At 39.8% G+C, this 22,411-nt stretch overlaps 1 protein-coding gene across 1 annotated transcript; it reads right to left on the bottom strand.

Annotated features, from left to right (window-relative positions):
• Nucleotides 1–5,471: 5,471 nt before the first annotated feature.
• PRKAB2 (protein kinase AMP-activated non-catalytic subunit beta 2) lies at nt 5,472–18,377 on the bottom strand. Its single transcript, XM_069478891.1, has 8 exons — nt 18,236–18,377; nt 17,799–17,979; nt 13,866–14,032; nt 12,945–13,038; nt 12,598–12,718; nt 8,562–8,695; nt 7,829–7,897; nt 5,472–5,726 (listed from the first exon to the last, which is right to left on the bottom strand). Exons 2-8 carry the CDS (start codon nt 17,952–17,954, stop codon nt 5,649–5,651), a joined length of 819 nt encoding a protein of 272 aa, XP_069334992.1. The 5' UTR covers nt 17,955–17,979; nt 18,236–18,377; the 3' UTR covers nt 5,472–5,648.
• Nucleotides 18,378–22,411: the final 4,034 nt, after the last annotated feature.

Genomic DNA, 22,411 nt, shown 5'->3' with positions numbered 1-22,411 from the left:
CTTACGGTGTTCCTGAACCACCTGTGTCATACATAACTGTTGATACAGGGGAGAAGGGAGGGTTGGAAGGGATATAACAAAAGACCCCAAACCAATTGGGTGGGTCAGTAAGAAATGCTTTAGAAAGCACATGCCAATGCAAGTTTGGGCCCAGGAGAAATGCTGGTGCCATTTTGTCGTCTCAGTGACCAGGGTACTGATGTTTAGGAGACCATTCTTCCAGAGGCTGAGTCCATACCATATCCACCACTGTCCACCTCTAGTCTGTAGGCAGTCTTTGACTGTGCTATTGAGGTTTAACGTTAACTGTTCTGATTTATTTCAACTACCACAGGTCTTCCTTACACATCCTTCTGTCTTACATTTCCACCCCCTCACTAACTCCCCGATTCTTCTCACACTCTGGTCACTTCCATGCTGTCATTCTCTTTTCTCCCTTAAGAAAGTTCAACTCAGTTGAATCTTTAGAGCAGCAAATATAGGAGAGCTTGGTTGTTTTAGGAAAAGAAAGTCCAGAGGCCAGCTATGTAAATAATGGGATGAAATAAAGCTGTGAAATAAAGGGATGGAAAACAAAAATTATTGTATTACAATTATGGCCCTGAAGAAGGCCATCGAAGGTAAGTGATTTGCTGTCAGAATGAAGCATATAAATCTGTTTTCACATATAAGTATATAATCTGACAAAGAGAGATAGGAAGGGTCCAGGATAGAGGTCCTCAATCCTAGATGTACAGTGGAATCATCTGGGGAACTGAAAAAGTACAGATGCCTGGACCTCATACCATAGATTTCCATTTAATTGGGGTAGTGGTAGACGAGGCATCAATATGTTTATAGAATCTCCACAGGTGATATGAATGTGCAGCCAGGGATGAAAATCACTGGGTCTAGGATCTCAGCTAACTCAGCACAGGATAATAACTAAATGTACAGCAGGTTCAGAGAAAATGCTAAAAATCAAATCATTGACTGAGTTTGTATTCCTGTAATTAATGTTGGCATAGCCTGAAACAGGAAAAGTGACAGATGGAGGGACATCACTTTTGTCCTCTCCTACACCTATGACTTTATTCAAATGTGCCTGTCTGGCAATTTACATTCTTTAGGTCCTGATACTACCAAGGCAGGTAGATATTGATAATATAATCAGTAATCAATAAACAACTCAAATATTATTGCTGTATAATACTTTTATTAAAGAGTTTTATGGAAAAACTCACATTTTTGTATGTGTTACATCATGTAACTTTCAGGCATATCAGAGTCCAGTGACAAATTACATTTGGAGAAAAGCTTTAAAATTCATACTTGTATGTCACTCCTTTGTGAAACACTGAAAAGCAGCTCTGTACCTCAGCATTAAAGGTTACAAAAAGCACCATTTAAAAGAAGACCCTCACATATTTAATTCTTTCAAATTATAGTCTTATCCCTGCTTTCTGACAGATACAGAGTTGCACTTACTCAAAATGCTTCAGTGTAATACCAACCAACAGCCTCCAATTAACCAAAATTCAAACAAGTATCATATATGGGACCCAGTGTAGAGAGAGGACTAAACGACAGTGAGCTTTGGCTGTCCTAAAACAACAAACTGGGTAGGGTAAATGTTCTGTAGAGGGAAATAGAAAGAACTAAGATAATCAATACCTAGTATGTTACTTAATGTAGTTATAATTGACCATTTAACCTGAAACCTACAAAATCCAGAGTGTTTAGTATTTCACACCAATCTTACTGCAAAAGTACTGTGCTACACACAATTCATTCAAGTGAACAACAACTGGTGTTGGAACTAATAAAAAAAATTAATTTTTAGTGAAGCTTATTCACTTCAAAGCACAATTGAGAAAAGCAAATCAAGACAAAGCCCAAATTAGAATCCTAGAGGGATTCCTTTGCTAAGAATTGGAGTCTACAAGAAACAAGACTTGAGTTTATCTATCTTTTCTTCCTTTTTTCTTTTTATAATTCAAAAAAAATTTAGCTTTTTACTCCAAAAGTTGGGTTCATTACAGAAATCACAGTCCTTTAATCTCCAATTGTGATTGGCACTTGAGAAGAGACAAATGCTTAGATCCACAGAGTTTTGAAAAACCCTAACCACTACCCCTTCCCAGGTCCTCCATTCCATGGGTAACCGGAGCCAGCAGCCCCTGGTAGAAGACAGCAAGAACTTGGCTTTAAGGATGAATCAGAATAATGCAGGAATGAACTGTATATCTGCGGTTAAGCCCATGCCCCAAATTACTAGAATGTGAGGATGTACAAATCTCTGAGAATAGAATGTATTTCAAACACAGACAAACATAGACTATTGCATATCATTTTTAGTTGAGGTCAAAAATTTAAAAGCCCTATTTCCCCAGTCAAAAGCAGGGAATTCTATCATTAGTATGTCTCCTTCACTTATATCTCAGATTAATATAAACCCAGTCTGGAGGTACCACTTCTTTCTAAATTTAACTTCATTTTAGCAGCATACATGGAGTATTGACACATTTCAAAGGTTTATCTCAGATCCATTAAATCTATAAAAGACTAGAAATAACTGAAGGAAAATGAGAGGGGCTGGGTCTGCAGGATCCTCAGAAACTTCTCTTGGATTCGCTACCATATAAGCATGTTTAAAAGTATGCCTAAAATACCACTGAGGCTAAGGGGGGCTGCCCACAGTGGTTAAATCCCAATCAACTCTAGGCTTAGAGCAAGCTAATAATCATGGGTGGAAGTTCTCCATACTAGCAAGACAACTAACCTGTCTGTGTTTTAGATAATGTGTGACTCGAGACTCTGGCAAAGTCTACCTGACAAATGAAGTTAAACCGGAATACAGAGGAAAGGGTAGAGAACAGGAACAAGAAAAGGCAAAGGGAAGATGGTTTACATGCTGCTAAGTTTTGTACAATGAGACCCAAGAACACCACCACATTATGTGTGATTTCATGTTTTTTAAAAAAACGATATTTTTCAGTTCTGAGTTGTAATACTTAAGCCTTTATCTTCCTAATATCACTCCTCAACTCAGTTGCTCTTCTTTCTTTTCCCTACAACGCCCCAAAACATGTTGCAGTTCTTTAAGGGTCAGCCCTCCTGAAGACTTATTTTCTTATTCTTCCAACTTTGACCCTGAAATTCTGATAGGCAAAAAAAAAAAAAAAAAAGCTAAAAAAAATTTTTTTTGCCTTTAGTCATTTTTAAAATCTGCCAAACTCTCTTCTGCATAAAATAAACTATCCCTTTAACTAAGTAACAGGATGAGTGAACTGTACTTTGGGCTACCTTCCTTCTCTCTCCTCCAGAACAGTGTCTTGAGGACAGACCGAGACAGGGCTTCAAGGACAGTGCTGAATGAGTCATCGCCCAATTCTTCTTAACCACCCTGTTCTATACCAGCTGGTGGGCTTCTGTTTCACATCTGGCTGAGAGATGACCTCAGAACTTGGGAAACTGACACTCTTTGCACATTTCCAGATTGGAAAGATCTGAAGGTCACCAGCACCAAAACCTACTGGCATTGGAACCAGACCCAATTCACAGAAGCCTCTGGCCTGAGGGAAACTGAAGAGATCTCTTTTCCTGCCCCACTCTACTGACACACCTGTGTGGAGTAAAAATTTTAATATACGAACACATAATTACATTTCAATACTTCTGACAAAAAATATGAGTACAACAAAATTCTCCATGTAACCAAGATTTTGAATCCTCCTAAGTGGCCCACTTATTTAATGGGTTTTGGATAAAGATAAAATTCTACTATAACTGAAGACTATGTAAATCCTGAGACTTGGTTATAATAAGATCTGGCTTGGATTTTTTAAATGGCACGTCATTTAAAAAGTAGTTGGGACCATAAAAGGTTCTCCACAAATACCTTTTGCTGTAGAAGACGGCCTTGGATGGCTAAAGCAGTATTTCCTCTCAGCAATTAACCACCAAAGCTTTCAATAATTTGCATCCCAGCAAAACGATGAACCCACACCTTACTGCCTCATACCTGGCATCCAAGAATTCTACGTGCCCAAAGACAACTGTGTTGCCAGCCTTGCATGGAAAAGACAGGAGGTAGCTAAACTGGTCTGTGGGTGCCCTTTCAGTGTGGTGGGACTTAGCAGTCAAGGAGTTTCTCAATCATCAACAGTTTGGCCTCCTTCAGTGTTGAATTTTTTGACTTGGTATCTGTAAAATGGAAGAGCCACAGATACTTGGAAAAAAAATCTTATCTCTGAACCCCAAAAGTGGATTGAATGGCTACTTTTCAGTCTAACATTGAAATCAGTGACCCCACTTCATCATCAAATATTTTTAAAAGAAGAGGCAGAACAACAAAATGATTTCGTTAATACTTAGTACAAAGAGTGATATTTTCATGGTTGGGAAAACCAGGAACACTTTCTTGCTTCTTGGCTTAATAAATCTTTAAGTTAAGGGAACCCTGTAGTGCATCAAATGAGTTGAATGAAATTGTATCTAGGACAGTGTTTAGTGTAATCATGTGCACAGGGTTGGCCATAATAGTGAGATTGTAGAGGGCTAGGCTAGAGAAGAAGGTCTTAAGGATCGTTTATCAAGAGCCTGAAGTTCTCCAATGTAGTCTCCTAAGACCAATGGAAAGGCATTTTTTTTTTAATTAAAGAACAATGCAGGCACGTAAAAATCTTTCAAGGATGAAAGACATGAAAATTGTCCCTGGTTCCATTCTTACCTTCAGAGCTGTCTTCTCTGAGAGAGAAAAGATGGAAGCAGGGCCAGGCCAAGTGGGAAAACCTATGGGAATGTGCCAATACAGCCTAAGCCTTGGGACCAAACTGAAACAAAAAAGTAGATTTTCTGCATTCTGCCTTTTTTATAATGCTGAGACATATTTTCTTTAGCAGAAGTTAAAACAAGCAGTAACAAAGTGGCCTGGACCTGCACTGAGCTAAACAGGAGACTTTCTGGCAGCTCTAGTCTCTGAGGTGAGTCAGGTCTCATATAACTTTTCAAAGGGGTCACTTACCCAATTAGTTTTGTGTTAGGGAGGGGTCAGGTATGTGATCTGAAGGAGGCTATTAAAGGAAGAATGTGAAATGAGAGGAAAAAGGGATCTTGTGGGGCATCTGGTATCATACAAAAAATACAGATTGTGCTACATACTCTGAGAATACAGAGAACCCATGCAAGAAAAGCTGCCCTTGCAATGAGGCAGCTGTAAGTAGGGCAGCAGTCTAACACAAGTCCATCCCCTGGAACGCCAAGGTAGCAGTGACAGAATCTCTGCCCAAAAGGATCCTAAGAGTTTGCTGTTCTTTCATTTTAGGAAAAAAAGCTTCCTGTATAGTTATTCCTACAGCTCCCCTAAACAGGTCTTGGTGAATAGCCACAGGCAGACAGAATACATCTAGCTGGGGCTAGGAAGCTTCCATTTACCTTCCTCTCATATATATATATATATATTTTTTTTTTCTTAAAATAAATTCCATGAACTCATAAAGCTCTCATCTGCAATCAAATGCAAAAGCAGAGCATCCTACTGGGAGGCTCTGAAATACACATTATCAGCCTCAAAGCAAATCAGCCTTCCAGTCTCAGATAAGACTGGTTCAGTCCAGAAAGGCAAGGAAGATGCTTCTCCTGAATCCTTGGAGGAAGAAGAGATTCCTTCAGATGGGCTTGTACAACAGAGTAGTGACATACTTCTTCTTGTAGCGATGGGTTGCACTAAGGACCATCACACTGTCCTGCAAGGAAAAGAAACATATACAGCTAATTCATTAGTCCAGGCAGTAGGCAGCTCTTCCCAGGCATCCATCCTCCGCAGTTACTCACTTTTAACAGACATAGTTTGACATAATAGAAAGAGGTTGGTTCTGGCGTCAAATTAGCTTCAGTTTCAATCCTGACTCCTATTGTTATTCTACTCATGGCCTTGGGTAATAGTAATCTACTTAATCTAAGTCTTTTTTTGTCTCATCATTATAAAGGATAATACCTACGATTAAGGTAGTTGTGATAATTACGTAAGAATATCTGGCACAGTATCTGACACATAAAAGGTGCTAAAGAAATACTAATACCTTACTCCCTTTCCCACTTTAAATTCTAATATTGGGTTTAAAACTAGCAAAGGAAAAAAAAAAAAAAGAAAGAAACATCGTGGCATCCATTTCTAGAAGAAAGTCTTAAAAGCAATGAGAAGAAAAAGAAATAATCCTTCTGAAAAACCATTTCTAAGCCCCGAAGCAGGTCTAATGTCCAGTAAATACCAAGGGTAAAATCGAAAAATCCTCTTTGATCTAGAGGGAACCTGGGAATCCCCCTGTATCCTTGAACAAAGTGAACCCCAAAATCCTCTTTAGGAAAACACTCAATCCAATGGATCAACTCCAAACAGCCTACCCAATCTGAGAGAACCAGGAATGGGTCAAAGCCAAGCTGAGCCACAATAATCAAGACCTTCACCTGGGTCAGAACCAGTAAGAAGAGAGTGAGAGTAAGAGGTACCATTTCCCAGGCTGTGTTACAGACCATGGATGTATCACAAGAGATGGCAGAACTATGGGTATCAGCTGACAGCCAAGGAGCAGTTACTAGAGGCAAAATTCAACCAGATCCCCAAGAATCCAAGCAAATCCAATCTAGAAACCAGTGCATCTTCCTGCCTTCCCCTGGACTGTATTACTCACAACGAATGCTAATCAGGCTGACATTCTGTGACCAGAGTATGCTGGTACAAAGCCTAAATATGACAGAAGCAAGGCAGGCAAAAAAAGTTTGCCTCCAGGGCAAATTTTGTAGAAATGCGGAGCAGGTGAGAGAAAGATCTACTTGGAAAGACCTGGCACAATGATACATAGGAAAGAACATGGAGTTAGTGTAGAAGGACTGGACTTCAGTCCTGTCTCTGGTACTTACTGGCAATTTGACCTTCTCTGAGCCTTAGTTTCTTTATCTATAAAACAGGAGTTAAAAATAATACTTACCTCACAAGGTTATTATAAAAATTAAATTCAATAATATACTTTAAAACTTTTATATATTACCACATAATGTTAAAGTCTGCTATATCAGTGATTTCCCTAATCTAGCTGTACATCCAAGAAATATAAGCAGCATTAAAAAAAATTATTGGGGCCCATCCTAGATGCACTTATTCAGAATCTCTGATAGAGCCTCTGAATCTATATTTTCACAAACCTCTCCAGTAGGTTCTGATGCTGATCAGCCCAGCTGGATAACCACAGAGCTATATAACTTTATTCCAATAGCCAAACCACAAAGACACAAGAGAGAACAGAATGGATATTTTCAATCCAGAGTCTAAAGCAGCAGACAAACCAAGGAGGACTCTAGAGTTGAAGGGACAGGGCAAATCTGATCACATTCTCCTTTACCTAGTACACAGGAGAGATGCAAACACTTGGATATATATGAATGAAGCACCTTTAAAAAATTCCACCTTTAAAAAAGTGGAAGCCTTAATACCACATTCAAGCATTCTTTGAATCAGAAGCTAAACCTGCTTTTTCTACAGATGAAATCCTATTGCTCTGAACTCAAACTTAAGTGGGTGGTAAAAAGGTTTTAGCCCCCTAAAATGAAACTGGGAAAGTCCATTCAATCTCAGGGCAATTCAGCTAGCCAGAACACAGACACAGAGAGTGAGACTTAAAAACAAACAAAATGACCCAGTAGTTAAAGTAAGGAGGTTCTTCTATAATTTGACCATTACTACCAGCTTTAGCTTCAATACAGTAGCAGAGCAAGTAATCATTGGAGAACATGCGTTACTCTTGCCCTCTCATTTGGGGGAGCTCTGTCAAGAGCCAGGACCACCACTTACCTTAATGGACAATGCATAGAGATGGTTCAGCATAACATGGTTGGGCTCAGGGAGTAAGGCTGGGTCACACTAAGAGAGAAAAAGAATCACCAAGTGGAATTAATGCACAGATAAACCAAATAGCTTATTCCTTCTCAGAGCTCTTGGGGACTGTTGAGAAACTCTAAACCAGACGCCTTATCTTTTTTAAATAATTCACTCATTCCAGTATATATCAATAATATAATCCCATTACAGAAAATCAGAAAAATTCTCAGTCCAGGGCAAAAATCCTAAGCCTCAACATCTACTAATCTTCTTTAATGGAGCCAAAACAAATATCCTGCCCACAATACAAGATTTGTGTTAACAGGTAAATATAATCTTAGTGGGAATCAAGTAGATTGAATAGAGATGTAAATTATATGCAAAAAAAATTTATAATTCTTTCCTATATCCCCAAATGGTAAGTACTCGTTATGTTGTGTTGGAATAGAAGTCCAGAAATTGGTTCTGGCAATCCATAGCTCTGATCTTGGTTTTATTAGGATCAGGAAACAACTATGAATTTTGATACCAGTACCTGAAGAAACCACAACTCAGCCCTAGAAAAAGTAATCTGTAATCCTATTGATATGTATATGATTTGTAATCTCAACACAACTTTGTAATTAATCCCAACCTCTACGACTACTGAATTTTGGCCCAAATTCTAGAGACCCCCAGATGCCCCAGTAATACTCAGGATACTCACAGAAATATTAGTGTCCTTGTTAAGAATAACTTGGAGTAGGTGAGGAGGAAGGATGGGTGGGGATTTGAATCTCTCCTCAGATCGAAACACATACATTTCTTGACCATAAGGCCCTGGAGGTGAGCTGGAAAGGTCTGGAAAATATTTATGCAAATATGAGGGAAAGCTGGAGAATAAATAAGAATACATGGAAAAAGGTATCAATACATGGCAGCTAATATTATAATAAATATGGTAAAAGTCATCGATCATAAATGTGACCTGTTGGGTTTATAGCTGAAAGGCGGCCAAAGGAAAAGGCTGAGTCATGCTGGCCATAATCCATGAAGTTCCTGAACACGGCAACATGATTTGGGGCCGGAAGAAGAGATAAGGAGTCACAGACCAAGGCTCAGGGAAGAGCTGCTCCATTTATCAGCTGTATGACCCTCGACCAATCCCTTCACTGTGGTCAGTTTCCTCATAAACTAAAAATAATAATCTTTGCCCTATTTCACAATGTTCTTGAGGAAATCAGATGAGATAATGGATCTGAAGATGCCTTGTAAACTTTCAATGTGAAAAGATTAGACTTCTTTTTCCCAGGAAGCAACAGACAACAAGGTTATAAACACTAAGACTACTGATACTACAATGATTGCAGTAATATAAGATGTACACAGTAGTTGTTAGGGAAATGCAAATCAAAACCACAATAAGATACCACTTCATACTCACTAGGATGACAACAATCAAAAAGACAGAAAATAACAAATGTTGGCAAAGATGTGGAGAAATTGCAATCTTCACATTGTTCCCATTGCTAGTGTGAATGTAAAATAGCACAGCTACTTTGGAAAAGGATTTGGCAGGTCCACAAAAAGTTAAACACAAAGGTACCATATGACCCAGCAATTACACTCTGGGTATATACTCGAGAAATGAAAACATATGTCCACAAAAAACTTATACATAAATGTTCATAAGAGCATTATTTATAATAGCCAAAAAAAATGGAAACAATCCAATTGTCTATCAACTAATGAACTGATAAACAAAATGGTATGTCTATAAAATGGAATTTTATTCAGCCATAAAAAGGAGCAAAGTTCTGATACTTGTTACAACATGGATAAACCCTGAAAATATTATGCAAAGTGAAAGAAACCAGACATGTGGCACCACATACTGTATGATTCCATTTATATGAAATGTCCAGAATAGGAAAATCCATAAAGAAAGAAAGTCGATTTATGGTTGCCAGGGGTGGAAGGAAGGACGGAATGGAAAAGTGACTGTTAATGAGTACAGGGCTTCTTTTTGGGGTGATAAAAATGCTCTAGAATTAGACAGTGGTGATGGCTGCAGAATTCCGTGAACATACTAAAATTACAGAATTATACAAATGGTATGCGAATTATATCTCAGAAAAGGGAAAAAAGTATTCAGACAAGAATAGAAGGAAATACACAAAAATGAAGAGAACTATATTATGATATTTAATTTAAAAAATTTTAATGTTTTTATAGTTTCTAGTGAAAAAGGTTTAATAATAACCAGTTCATTATGAGAACTAAATTTTGATGTTCTATTGCATAGTAGGGTGAATATACATAACAAAAATGCATCATATATTTCAAAATAGCTAGAAGGGAAGATTTTTTTTTTTTTTTGAGACACAGGCTCACTCTGTTGCCCAGACTAGAGTGCCGTGGCATCAGCCTAGCTCACAGCAACCTCAAACTCCTGGGCTCCAGTGATCCTCCTGCCTCAGCCTCCCGAGTAGCTGGGACTACAGGCATGTGCCACCATGCCCGGCTAATTTTTCTATATATATTTTTAGTTGTCCAGCTAATTTCTTTCTATTTTTAGTAGAGACGGGGTCTCACTCTTGCTCAGGCTGGTATCAAACTTCTGACCTCGAGTGATCCACCCGCCTCGGCCTCCCAGAGTGCTAGGATTACAGGCGTGAGCCACCGCGCCCGGCCAGAAGGTAAGATTTTGAATGTTCTCACCACAAAGAAATAATGTTTGAGGTGATAGATATGCTAATTACCCTGATTTGACCATTATACAATGTATACATGTATTGAATCATTACACTATAGCAATATGTACAATTATATGTCAACTAAAATAAAAAAATTTATTTTTGAGGCAAAAGGAAGAAAAAAGTAGCAATAATATGGTGATATTAAATAATATCTTAAAAATATGCAGAATTTGAAACTTTTCAAAGTATTGTCAGTTATTTTGTCATCTGATCCACAAAGCACCCTTAGGAAGTACATAGAACAGCTTTTATTTCCTGTTGATCAGGAAAAAAAATACAAATTTGTTAAGTGATTCACCTGAAGTCACACACATGGCTACGTGGTAGATGAGGGCATATTAAAACCCATTATCTGCAGATTCCTAATAAAAAATGTATTAATAAGCCTTAAATGAATCAGGAAATTGGGTGAAAGAGGAAAGAGAGAAATATCAGAAGTATGCTAGTCCTCTCTCTATATAATTATGATTACACGCCTATTCATTGGTTGCTTTGCCGCAATCATATCATATAAAAATTTAGTCAGGTGGCCTCATAATTTAGTATTTTTATTTTATTTTATTTCTTTTTTAGACAGAGTCTCACTCTGTTGCCTGGGCTAGAGTGAGTGCCATGACATCAGCCTAGCTCACAGCAACCTCAAACTCCTGGGCTCAAGCAATTCTCCTGCCTCAGCCTCCCGAGTAGCTGGGACTACAGGCATGTGCCACCATGCCCAGCTAATTCTTTCTATATATATTTTTAGTTGGCCAGATAATTTCTTTCTATTTTTAGTAGAGACGGGGTCTCGCTCTTGCTCAGGCTGGTCTTCGAACTCCTGACCTCGAGCGATCCACCTGCCTTCGGCCTCCCAGAGAGCCAGGATTACAGGCGTGAGCCACAGCGCCCGGCCTATAATTTAGTATTTTTAAACTCTTTAAAAATCATTGCTCTACCAGTTTAGAATAGTGTTCAGCTTAACTTTCTGAGCTTAGATAATGACAACAATATTTTCAAATTTTTTCTCTACAGATAATTATTAGAAACTGCATTAAGCTACCCTTCTGCCCTGAAATTTGAATATGCTCCACTTAAGGTATATGCCTCCTCTGCTGAGAAACACTGGGTGTCTAAGCTCCCAATTTTACTGTGAAGAAACTCAGAACCAAAAAGGTTGGGAGACTTAACCCATGATGACAAAATTAGTCAGTAGCAGAAGCAGGCTCCAAACTCACAAGAGAGAAATGTGCTCATTGGGAATACAGTGCACAGTTTTTTAGACAGTCATAGCTCTTATTGTAAAGTAACAGAATGATAACTATGAATGTGGTTAGTAAATGAAGAGATGAAGGCCTTGGATAAAACAATATTAGAATAAATAAATGTATACAAGTCTTTTCCCCTGCCAGGGAATTTTTTTTTAACCAAAAACAAAATTTCAATTACATACAAAAGAACTGTGGTATTTTTTAAAACCTCTTTTTCTTTACATTTATAGGGCCTCATAAAACTGTAAAACTGTCAACTGAGCTCTCTAACTGGCAAGATTATGCTGAGGCAGGTTCACACTATAAAACCATGCAGATCTAGCCTCTGATGGGTGACGCTACCAAAAGTCAATGGAAAACTTGAATTATCAGAAACAGCTTTTCAAACTATAGGCTGTAGCCTATTAGTGGGTTATAAAAGATAAAATAGAAAATAGAGTCCATCACCTGTAATAAAGGCAAATATTGTACCATGAGACTTGTGTTACAGTTTGTATATGTGTGTGTGTTGGGTTGCAATGCAAACAAATGTCTTACTGTAGATCCTGGTTAAAAAGTTTGAAGTAAAATACGTTAGACTGAGATTTTTTTTGTCACAAAGAAGGGGACCTCAATGTTTGCAGGAGAAAGGTATGTGTAGGATTCAGAAGATTCCTGAGGAGAAATGGAAAAACAAAACAAAATAAAAAATAACTTTTGGGAAGGAACATGCATTCAAGACAGACACAGCATGAAAGACCAAATACTACAAAATTACCTCGACAAGATGTTTCTGAGCTTTCCATAGAATCTAGCTTTAAAGCATCAAACACCTCAAAGTCAGATTTCTTGACATGGATCAAATTGTTAATCGTGCCGAGCTGACTGGTAACCACAGGCTGCAACAGTCAACAGAAAAAATTACTGAATCCCCTTTTCAAATCCATTTCTTCCATCCAACTTTCCTCTTTTACTAAAAGTTAAACATGATCATACTCAGCCCTTCCATGTTTTATCTAGAGGGAAATCCTCCAGGGTAGGGGAGCTGCTGCCCATCAATCCTGACAGCAAAGGCAGCTAAAATGGGACTACGTCAATATTTACCCTTGGAGATCAAGGCCTTACCTCCGATGGATCATGGACCCATTGTCCATCCACAAAGAATTTGTATTGGTGCTCTCCCTCAGGGAGGTCCAGGATGGCAACAAAGTCATTATGGCTACAGAAGAAAATAGAAAGGCAAACAGGCCAAATCCTCTTAGAAGACAGAATGTAAAAACCAAGTGACAATCACAGTATCATACCAATGATCTCCCATATTCCTAAGCCACTGTATCCTGTGGCGTGAAAAATAACTTATAAACCCAATCTCCTTTTCTAAATCACACTGCACATGCATTTACCAGCCCCTCCTAACAACCTTAGTTCTTAATCAATATCTGGAAAAGAATAATAAAGACATTAATCCTCCCAAATGGTTCACCTTAGTACAACTATTTTTGCTTCAGTACAGTAGGTTCCTCATCACAAGTATAAATAAGGTAACGGGTAGGTTCAGGATACAGAAGTGCCTCAAGGTATTCCTTCCCTATTTCGGTGAAACTTTTCTGGAAAGTGCCCTACCATACTAAGGGTCATTCTGACAACCAGTTAAATAATTCACTATTGCTTTGCAGGCAACAAATCACATTACTATCAAGAACGTCACAATGTGTTTTGCTTTAGTGAAGTCAGAGAAACAAGACTCAGCCAGTTACAAAAGACTTCCCACAAGCATAGAAAGGACTTGTGTAACACAGTCCCAAAGAATGTATCCACAAAACTGTTATTTGTAAGTCCCTCTGAGGCAATGATAATTCTATCAAAAGTGGTAAAACATCTCTGACTCACTATGAGGTTAAAAAAAAAAAATTCCACGGATAGTAAGTGGTCACAGAAAAGGGCATGTTCTAGAATGATTCCCTAGCAGGTAGACAAAAGCAGTCCAGCTGAGTAGCTGAGTCTCTATTCCTAGACCCTAGACTCAACCAAGACACTTGTCTTCACCTCTTAATCAGTGGAATCTTGGTGCTCCAATTGTTGAAGGACCCAGAGATGAAGACCTCCTTGCCTCCTTCAGACCAGCGGATAACAGTGGGCCGGGCCTGCTGTGTGGGCTTTACGGAGTCCTCCAAATCCTGCTGCCATGATACAAACTCTTTGTCCCCAGGGAGCTGTAAGAAGGAGTAGGTCATCCCTAGAATAAACTGTGACCCAAGAATTCTTAAAAGGTCACTCCTCTCCCTAGAGTAGAGAAGGGTGCTAGGCTTCAGCTAAGGATCTAAGTCCTAAAATTTGCAACTAAAACAGATTTTGAACAAACTATAGAAAAAGAACTCATCTAGGACCAAAAATGGTTAAATGGCTTATGCTCAACCGCTGTCTAAATCATAGCCTAACTTCTGAGTGCGCATACATCACTCACCCTTTCAGAGCCTCAGGATCTCCCTTTTAAAATAACAAAACAAAAATCCTTACTTCCTATTACCAGTTTAACTTGGGCAGGCATTTATGATATACTTCTGAGCCCCTCTTAAGAGAAAAAAATATGAAGACAAAGTATGGTTCTATAAAAAATAATTAAGTTACCCATATATTTTTTTATAGGTAAATATGAACAGCTTTCAATTATCAGTTATAATGGAAGTTAGAGATATCAAAATTCATAAGGAATTCATAAACTCTATTTTGGCTAATAGATTAGAAAAAGGAACATTAAAACTTTTAAAATCAGATCACTAATTATCTAAAATTTGAGAAATAATTAAGAAATCTTACTTGCTCTACTATGCCAGGTTATGCTAGTTATTTCAGGAGTAGGAATGGAGCCCCGAGGAGCAAGAGATCAAAAACACAGCTTCCTTTAACAAAAGCAGTTCCATTATCAAATGAGGTTTATAGGATTCTGAAAAAAATTAACTCCTTACTAAGTTTGTTTTCATTACCATCCTTTAGACCAGGAGTTTGCAAACTAAGGCCAGTGAGCCAGATGCTTTTATTAAGTTTTATTGGGAAACTGCCACACTCATTTGTTTACCTATTATCTACAGTTGCTTACCCAAGACAGTGGCAGAACTGAGTAGCTGTGACAGAGACTATGTGATCCACAAAGTATAAAATAATTACTATCTGGCCCTTTTACAGAAAAAGTGTGCTGACCCCTGCTTTCGACTGGATTAAGTGACTGTGGTAAAAAGTAAAAATAAGACTATACAGTATTAAGTCAAAATATTACCAAATAAAATAATGTGGGTTAAAAAAAAGGACTAACTTATTCATTTGGGCTTTCTTTTCAAGAGGGTTGAGGTGGTTTACCTTCCATACTGTCTCTCAATATCCTCAAAATGATAGTAGGAGACATCAGTAGCAGCATAATCCAAAGTAAATGCAGAAAGAGAAAGAGAACTGAAGCGGCTTTCACATTATATAAAAATTGGCTTAAGCAAAAATCTTGGTCTCCATATTCTCAGAGCAATGCACTCTTGCCTGACTGGCTACATTAGAATTACAGGAACTTTTACATATGCCTAAGAAAAACCCTCAGATTCTGATTCCGATTTAGGATCTGGGAACCTAATTTTTAAATTTTTAACTTAAATTCCCCCCCGCCCCCTGGAGATGAGGTCTTGCTATGCTTCCCAGGCTGGCCTTGTACTCCTGGTTTTAAGCAATCCTCCTACCTCAACCTCCCAAGTCTCTGGGATTATAGGCATGAGCCACTGTGCCCAGTTTGGGAAGCTATATTTAAAAAGCTTCCCAGATAATAATTATCTGTGATTATGTTAAAATAAAGAAAAAAGCTCATCTTTAGAGGTACATTCTAAAATGTTACAGATAAAATAATATTTTATAGAATGTCTGGAATCTGCATTCCGGAACTGGGGGGAAAAAAAAAGAATGTCTGGAATCTGCTTCAAAATAATTGATGAGAGGACAGTGGATTAGGGTATAGATGATATACATTCATTCATGATTTATCATTGTTCAAACTGGGTGACAAGTATATGGAGTTCATTATACTGTTCCCCCCTACTTTATAAATGTTTCAAATTTTCCATAAAGTATATAAACAAATCCCAGGTGATTCTAATGTGCAGAGGATTGAGAACCACTGAACTAGTACACTGAAAAAGGCCAGCGTTCAAAGCAATGTAGGCCCCTCTGCCACTATTTCTATCAGTTAATTTTATGACTTAGGATTTTCAAGTTAGAGTTTGAAAGCTACAAACTATTAATATGCCTAGCTTTGGAGGAAAGCCTTTCCACTTATGACATGACATTTCCATGGTAGGAATGAATGCAGCTGACTAGCAGAAAGATTGTTTACTCCAAGTTAAACAGTCAGCAAGACTACCAGGAAAAGAGGCAAAACAACAATTAGAGTTACAGTTTGACGATGTTTAAGTAAGATGTGCAGGTTAGAAGTAAAGAGGGTAGGTTGAGAAATACAAAGTTTTAGATTTGGAAGAGACCCTAGGAATTATCTGAACCAATTTTCTTATTTCACAAATGGCAAGACTGAGGTGAGGGAGAAAGAATGATCCAAAATAGGCTCCAATTCAGACAGAGCAACGTGGCTTTTATTCAGGACACCATTACTGCAGTCACACTTTGACAAATACACTGTACTTAAATCCTGAGTCATCAATGTCGGAAAAGGATAAAAATACAATGAGGCTGATCACTTTGAGAAAGCTCTGAGGAAGTAAATTCAGATGGCTAGGTAGACAGCCCAAATGATGAGGAAGAAGTCCTGAAGTGGGAGAGGGAAGAAAGGAATGGAGAAAAAAATCCCACGAAATGCTCCTTTCAATCACTCTCACTTCTCTGTGATTATGTTCTCAATGGGATCCAAGACAATAAACCACAGAATCCAAATTTCACGTGTTACCAATGTGGCAAATTATACTCTATTTACTCACTAAAGCCCCAGTTTGATGGGAAGTGATAAAAGTGATAGGAAACATCAAACACACCCCAATCTCCTCAATCCCTCCTGTTTTCTATTACACCCACTCAGCCTATCTGAAAGAATTAAGTGTATTTAATGCTGACACCTCTAAAAGCGATTAGAAACATTAGGGTGGTAATCACATTGCTGTCAGCTCCATCTGTCCTTTCTGTAGGGTGAACACAAGTTGCCGTTTTCCTGAAAGTCCTTGGAAATGAGAGCAAGGTCTTCAGGGCAGCTGTGGGTTGCTGTTTCCAGCTAGTCACGGCAACATTTTGAAGTACTACTGAGACTGGAAAAATTCTGGAATCATTTGCTCTCCCACTTGAGGAGCAGCTGGGTGTGAAAGAAGCTCAGCCTCAGCCACCACAATTATAAAGTATGGGACTAAAATTGAGCTGTCAACCAAATGATGTCCTTTATTGATCCCCAAGACTAGGAGAAAGTATTCAAATAAGCAAGTGGTTGATGCTCACAGCCAAGAAGAGGACCCAAGCGCAGAGCTCCTAGAAGGGCAAAAATGATACCGATACACAGAAATTTTCAGGAAAAAGAAATTCATTTAGCCAGCTCAGGGCAAAAGTGAGAAACTACTACCGACGGTAAGCAGCTCATGCAACCTAACCTCCGAAGTTTTCCACCAGGGCTTACACCTATAAATTCAGCAACACTGTAGAAGAGAGCACCCAGGCATGTTGGGGAAACCAAGGATGAGTCTGGGGGAGGTGTCTATTGTGTCCATGCTAAAAAATGTGGCCAACAGATTAATCGGAACACCAGGAAAACAAGAACTCCGCCTCTTTATCTGATTTTGAGGCAGCACCGCTAGAGGAATTACCATCTAACACCTCTGTCCCCGGAAAATCCCTTTAATTTAAAAAAACCGTAACCCAAATCAGTGTGATGAGAAAGAACCAAGAAAGGGAGGAGAAGCCCGAAACCAAGCCCGCTACAGCATCGCCACCAACTGGGGGCACGGGGACGCCTACCTTGGAATCGGGCAGGCTGAAGACGCTGGGGTCGTCGGTGCTGCCCACCATGATCTTATGCTCCTTGCCCGGGCCATGGCCGCTGGCGCCCTCAGCGCGTGCTGCCTTGGCGCCGTGGCGCTCCCCGGACACCCGGTCGCTGGTGGTGTTTCCCATGGCTGCAGCTCGTGTCGGGGGCCACCTGCCGCGGGGAACAACAGGGCGGGGAACACCCGAGCCGCCGCGTCAGGGGCGCCCCCGGCCCCGCCCCTGCGCCCTGGGACCCGGCAAGGGAAATCCCCGCTCCGGGGAAGCCGTGCCCCGGGTCCCCTCCCTCCTGGCCTGCAGAAATGCCCGCGAATGCCCAGGCCCCCTCGCCGCCCCCTGCTCAGGAAGCCGCTATCGGGAACATCCCGGCACCCCCGCACTCACTGCCGGGGCGCCCCCACCCCAATCACCTCCGGCGATGCGCTCCCTCCTCCTCTGGCCACCGGCGCTGTGGCTGTTCTGCGGATCAAGCCACCAATAAAGTTGTTGAAATTGAAGCCGCACCCCGGGCGTGCGATCCCGGTTTCCTCCTAAAATGGCTACAAGGCCCGCGGCGCCGGCCCGCCCTGTGCGCGTCCCCAGCGGCCTGCCTCCGCGCCGCCCCGGGCCCGCCGGCCTCTCTAGCCGCCTTCGCCGCCTCGATGGTGCGCGGTCGCGCGCAGCCTCCGGCGTCAGGTGGGGGCGCCCGGGAAGCGCGGGAGCGGTGAGCCCCAGCGAGCGCCCGGCGGAGCGGACGGGCCCGAAGAGACCCTCGGCGCGGGGCTGCGGTGCTCGGTGCCAGCGGAAGCGGCACTGCTTTCTCTCCGGCCTGTTACCCGGCCTCAGGTGCGCCACACGTTTTCTGGGCAGGGTCCTTGTGATGGGTTCCTGTGGGGAATGAGAAAACGGACTTCCAACTCAGGGCAGAAGGAAGTGGTGGTAATTTTTGGAGGTTAAAACTCTGTGGTAGGGAGCGACAAGGAGGGAGCTGTCAGCACGACGGGGGTCCCAGGGAAGAATTCAGGATGGAGTGATTAGGGGATAGACTTTGACAGATTAGTAAAATGGTAGTCTCAGGAGGAGAATGTTCCTCTAGGCTAAGAAATAGCATATGCAGCAAGAAACTCCACACACAAAAAAATTCAAGATGCAGAGCAACAAAAAAACATCAGAAGCAATACTAAAATTATAAAAAGGGCAAAGACAGTCCTGGGGTTGAGGGGGATCCAGGTTTTTTTAATATAATTAATGGAACTTCTAAGGTATTTATGAATTCTTTCTTTGTATTATATGCATGTCTCATTACTCACTAGAAACCTTGATCACCCAACGTATTACACAGACGTGCATCATTGGCATAACTTGCGAGCTTGTTCGAAATGCAGAATCTGAGGCCCCATGCCTATGTTCAGAATCAGAATCTATCTGCATTTTAAGATCACATAAAAGTGTGAGAAGCACTGCTTCCAGAGCTGGCAGACAGCAGATCCAAATTTGATTCCTTTTCATGTTCTGCAGGCACCTTGTACAGAGTAAGCTTTTAATAAACATTTGCAGAATGAATACTGTTATACTACATTTCTAACAAGCTAGGACACTTAGGCTTAAACACAGCTGGTGATGAGGGACCCAAGTCTCACAGACCACCCTTTCTGAGTGAGCAGCTCTGTTTGTTGAAAAGTTTGTGTTTATATTATGAAGTTAAGTCCAACAAATCCACTGCTCCCTCATTCTTTGCTGTGCCCCTTAAACACTCATTCTCTGGCTCTTATCCAAAGACAGTTTACAGGAAAAAAAGGTACAATTTTGCTGCAACCTCTTGCTCACCCCTCCAAAATCTTTACTGCCGGGTACCTATTTTTTGGTTATCTCTACCTTTCTCCCTCCACCTGCCCCCCAATTCCTTTCATCCTTGCCATGGAACTCTGAAGCAAGACCCTTCATGGAATAATACCTTAAACGTTGGTTTGTGTATGTCTCAGTTTTCTGACCCCAGGGTGGTTTCTCCATGCCAAATAATATGCCCTTGCTATGTATTTCCTTGCAATAATTGAACCAGCTTAGGAGAAGCAAACTGAATACTATATTAGTCAATGGAAAACTTAATTAAAGAGAGAAACTGTTTTTGTAAAGCTAAACGGAAATGACTTTTGGATCATCTGCTTTGTGAGATTATCCATGACACTATTCTGTTCTGAAGACATTTTTAAGACACTCAACAGTTGATAGTTAAAGTCAACTTTGAATATTGCATGTTTTAGACACAGCACAAAAGTAATTTGATGCTGTAGGCAGAATTAAGTCTTCTCCTTAGTCCCAAATTCCTTTTGTGATTTTTTTAGACCCAGGAATGAGTAGGTAAAGAAACAAGATTCTCTTAACCAATAGCAGTATAATTGCTCCCTTTAGTTTTATTGCTGTCACCCCAATGCTCTATATTTCCTTCAAGAGGGAAGGAAAAGACAGTAATAGGCAAAGTAATTGGTGGGGATTCTCCTGATGTTACTGTACCTAGGATGTCATTGCCATGGATCTCCTCAGATCAACCATTCTGCCTGGTAAATGGGAAAATAGCAAAAAATATGGGAGGCCTCACATGAAAGCTTTCATGCACACTGCTAAAGGTGTCCAACTTCCTCTGAGAGCTGAGGATGTGGCAATGCAGGAAGAGTGTATTGATTTTACAGAACTGGATGACAGGTTAGATTGGGCATCTGGAGGCTTATAATCCCATCTCCACTCACCAGGTCTGTCTCCCATTTATGATCAAGGATGGGTATGACATCTGATCTTTTTTATAGTTAATCATATACTTACCATGCAGCCTAGTAATCCCACTCTTAGGTATTTATCCAGGTGAAATAAAAACAGGTTGACATAAAAACCTGTACACAAATGTTTATTTGTAGAAAACATATTTGGCTTTATTCATATTCATCCCCAAATAGATAAAGTATGAATGAATGTCTTTCACCTACTAAAGCAATAATCAAAATGTGATATAGCCATAAATGGAATACTACTTAGAGAAAAAAAAAAAAGACTCACTCTTGATACACACAACAATATGGATGAATCTCAAATGCATTATGGGAAGTAATGCCAGTCCCATTTATTTGCCATTCTGTAAAGAGCAAGACTATAGGATCAGAAAACAGATTAGCACTGGCCAGAAGTTGGGGTTGGGAGAATGGTTAACTACAAAGGGGCATGAAGGAATTTTGTGGAGGGGAGGTATGGAACAGTTCTGTATCTAGGTTGTAGTGGTGGGAGCAAAACTCTCTGAACTGTACACTTTTAGGGTGAGTTTTACTCTATAAAAATTATACATAAATTAAAAAAACAGTACTATGAACAAAATTAGCTTTAGCAAGAGGAAAAGATATAAATTTATACACAAGAGACTACGCAACCATTGGGTAAACTAATTATTTTTAAAATAGACACCAAAGATTTTATTTTATTCTTAATTTTTTATAGTTTTTATATAGGGTGGAGAAGTGGTAGTGGAAGTCATACATACTGCCCACCCAAAGGAAGAGAGACCCAATTCAAAGCTATAGAATTTTTCCCCCAATACTATCATAATTCTGCCTTTCAGATTCCAAAGGATTTGTATATAAATTATATCATGTGATCCTCAAGGACTGCCCTGTGAGGGTAGGCAGACCAGATGACCAGTCATATTCCATTTTACAAATGAGGCTCAGGCTAAATATTTACCCAGTATTTCTTGAAATGATATTTACAGTCCATTTAGTTCAACAAACCTTGATTGGGCCTATGCTAAGCAGCCCCTGCTCTAGAGGAGCTCACACTCTTGAAATCTCCTATGGAAACCACTGTGACTCCAAATAGGTGTGATGTATAGTGACAGCTATGACTTAACACTCACAGAAGATGTCCTTTTCCAAAATTATAGATTTACATTATTGGAAGAATTAGTATCTCAATTAGCATCTTAATTAACATGCATTGATTGAGCACCTCGTATGAATACATCATCACCACATAAGTATTGATTTGGTGCAGATGGACTGCCAACTGTAAATTGTTTGACTTAGGGCAAGTGTCTTTATCGTTCTAGTTGTAAATTTTCTCATCTCTAAATGAGAGGATTATGCATGTGGTCTCTAAATCCTGGGTTAGGGTTGGAGACATCAGTATAAATTCATGTTTAGCTTAAGATAGGTACAGATGGATAAATATATTAATAGAAATACATAAATATGTGTGTACTCATAGGTTAGTATACACACGTATTTCCAAGCTCTGTCCTCTGAGGGACCTAGAAGCAATGACAACCAGGAGCAATAAGTGCACGCAGTTCTTGGTTTATAATACCATTCTCTAATAAAAGGAACCAAGGCTCCTGGGAGAAATGGCTGATCTAGGACTGGGACAGGGAATATATGAGTCTGGAGCACCTTATAGTGCCATGAAGTAAAGAAATACTTAAAAAACAATGAAAAAGTGACACAGGAGCCAACTAAAAGAAGTCCCAATGGCTTTAGCTGAAATAATTTGAACAATAAAATAAATAATTCAGAATTGGATTATAAGTCAAATTATAAAATATATGCCCATGGGTCCATGCTGATATAAAT

This window comes from Eulemur rufifrons, chromosome 8 (genome assembly GCF_041146395.1).
Source record: "Eulemur rufifrons isolate Redbay chromosome 8, OSU_ERuf_1, whole genome shotgun sequence".
NCBI classification, from domain to species: domain Eukaryota; kingdom Metazoa; phylum Chordata; class Mammalia; order Primates; family Lemuridae; genus Eulemur; species Eulemur rufifrons.
This window is presented reverse-complemented; position numbering and strand designations above follow the sequence as displayed.

Bases quoted from the DNA above. Each gene is read 5' to 3' on its own strand.
- PRKAB2 (XM_069478891.1), bottom strand. From the start codon at position 17,954: ATGGGAAACACCACCAGCGACCGGGTGTCCGGGGAGCGCCACGGCGCC. The intron at 8,696-12,597 runs GTAATTTTGTAG...AATATTTTCCAG, and splicing joins CTCAGAAACATCTTGTCGAG to ACCTTTCCAGCTCACCTCCA. The intron at 5,727-7,828 runs GTAAGTGGTGGT...TTTTCCTTGCAG, and splicing joins TCTATGCATTGTCCATTAAG to GACAGTGTGATGGTCCTTAG.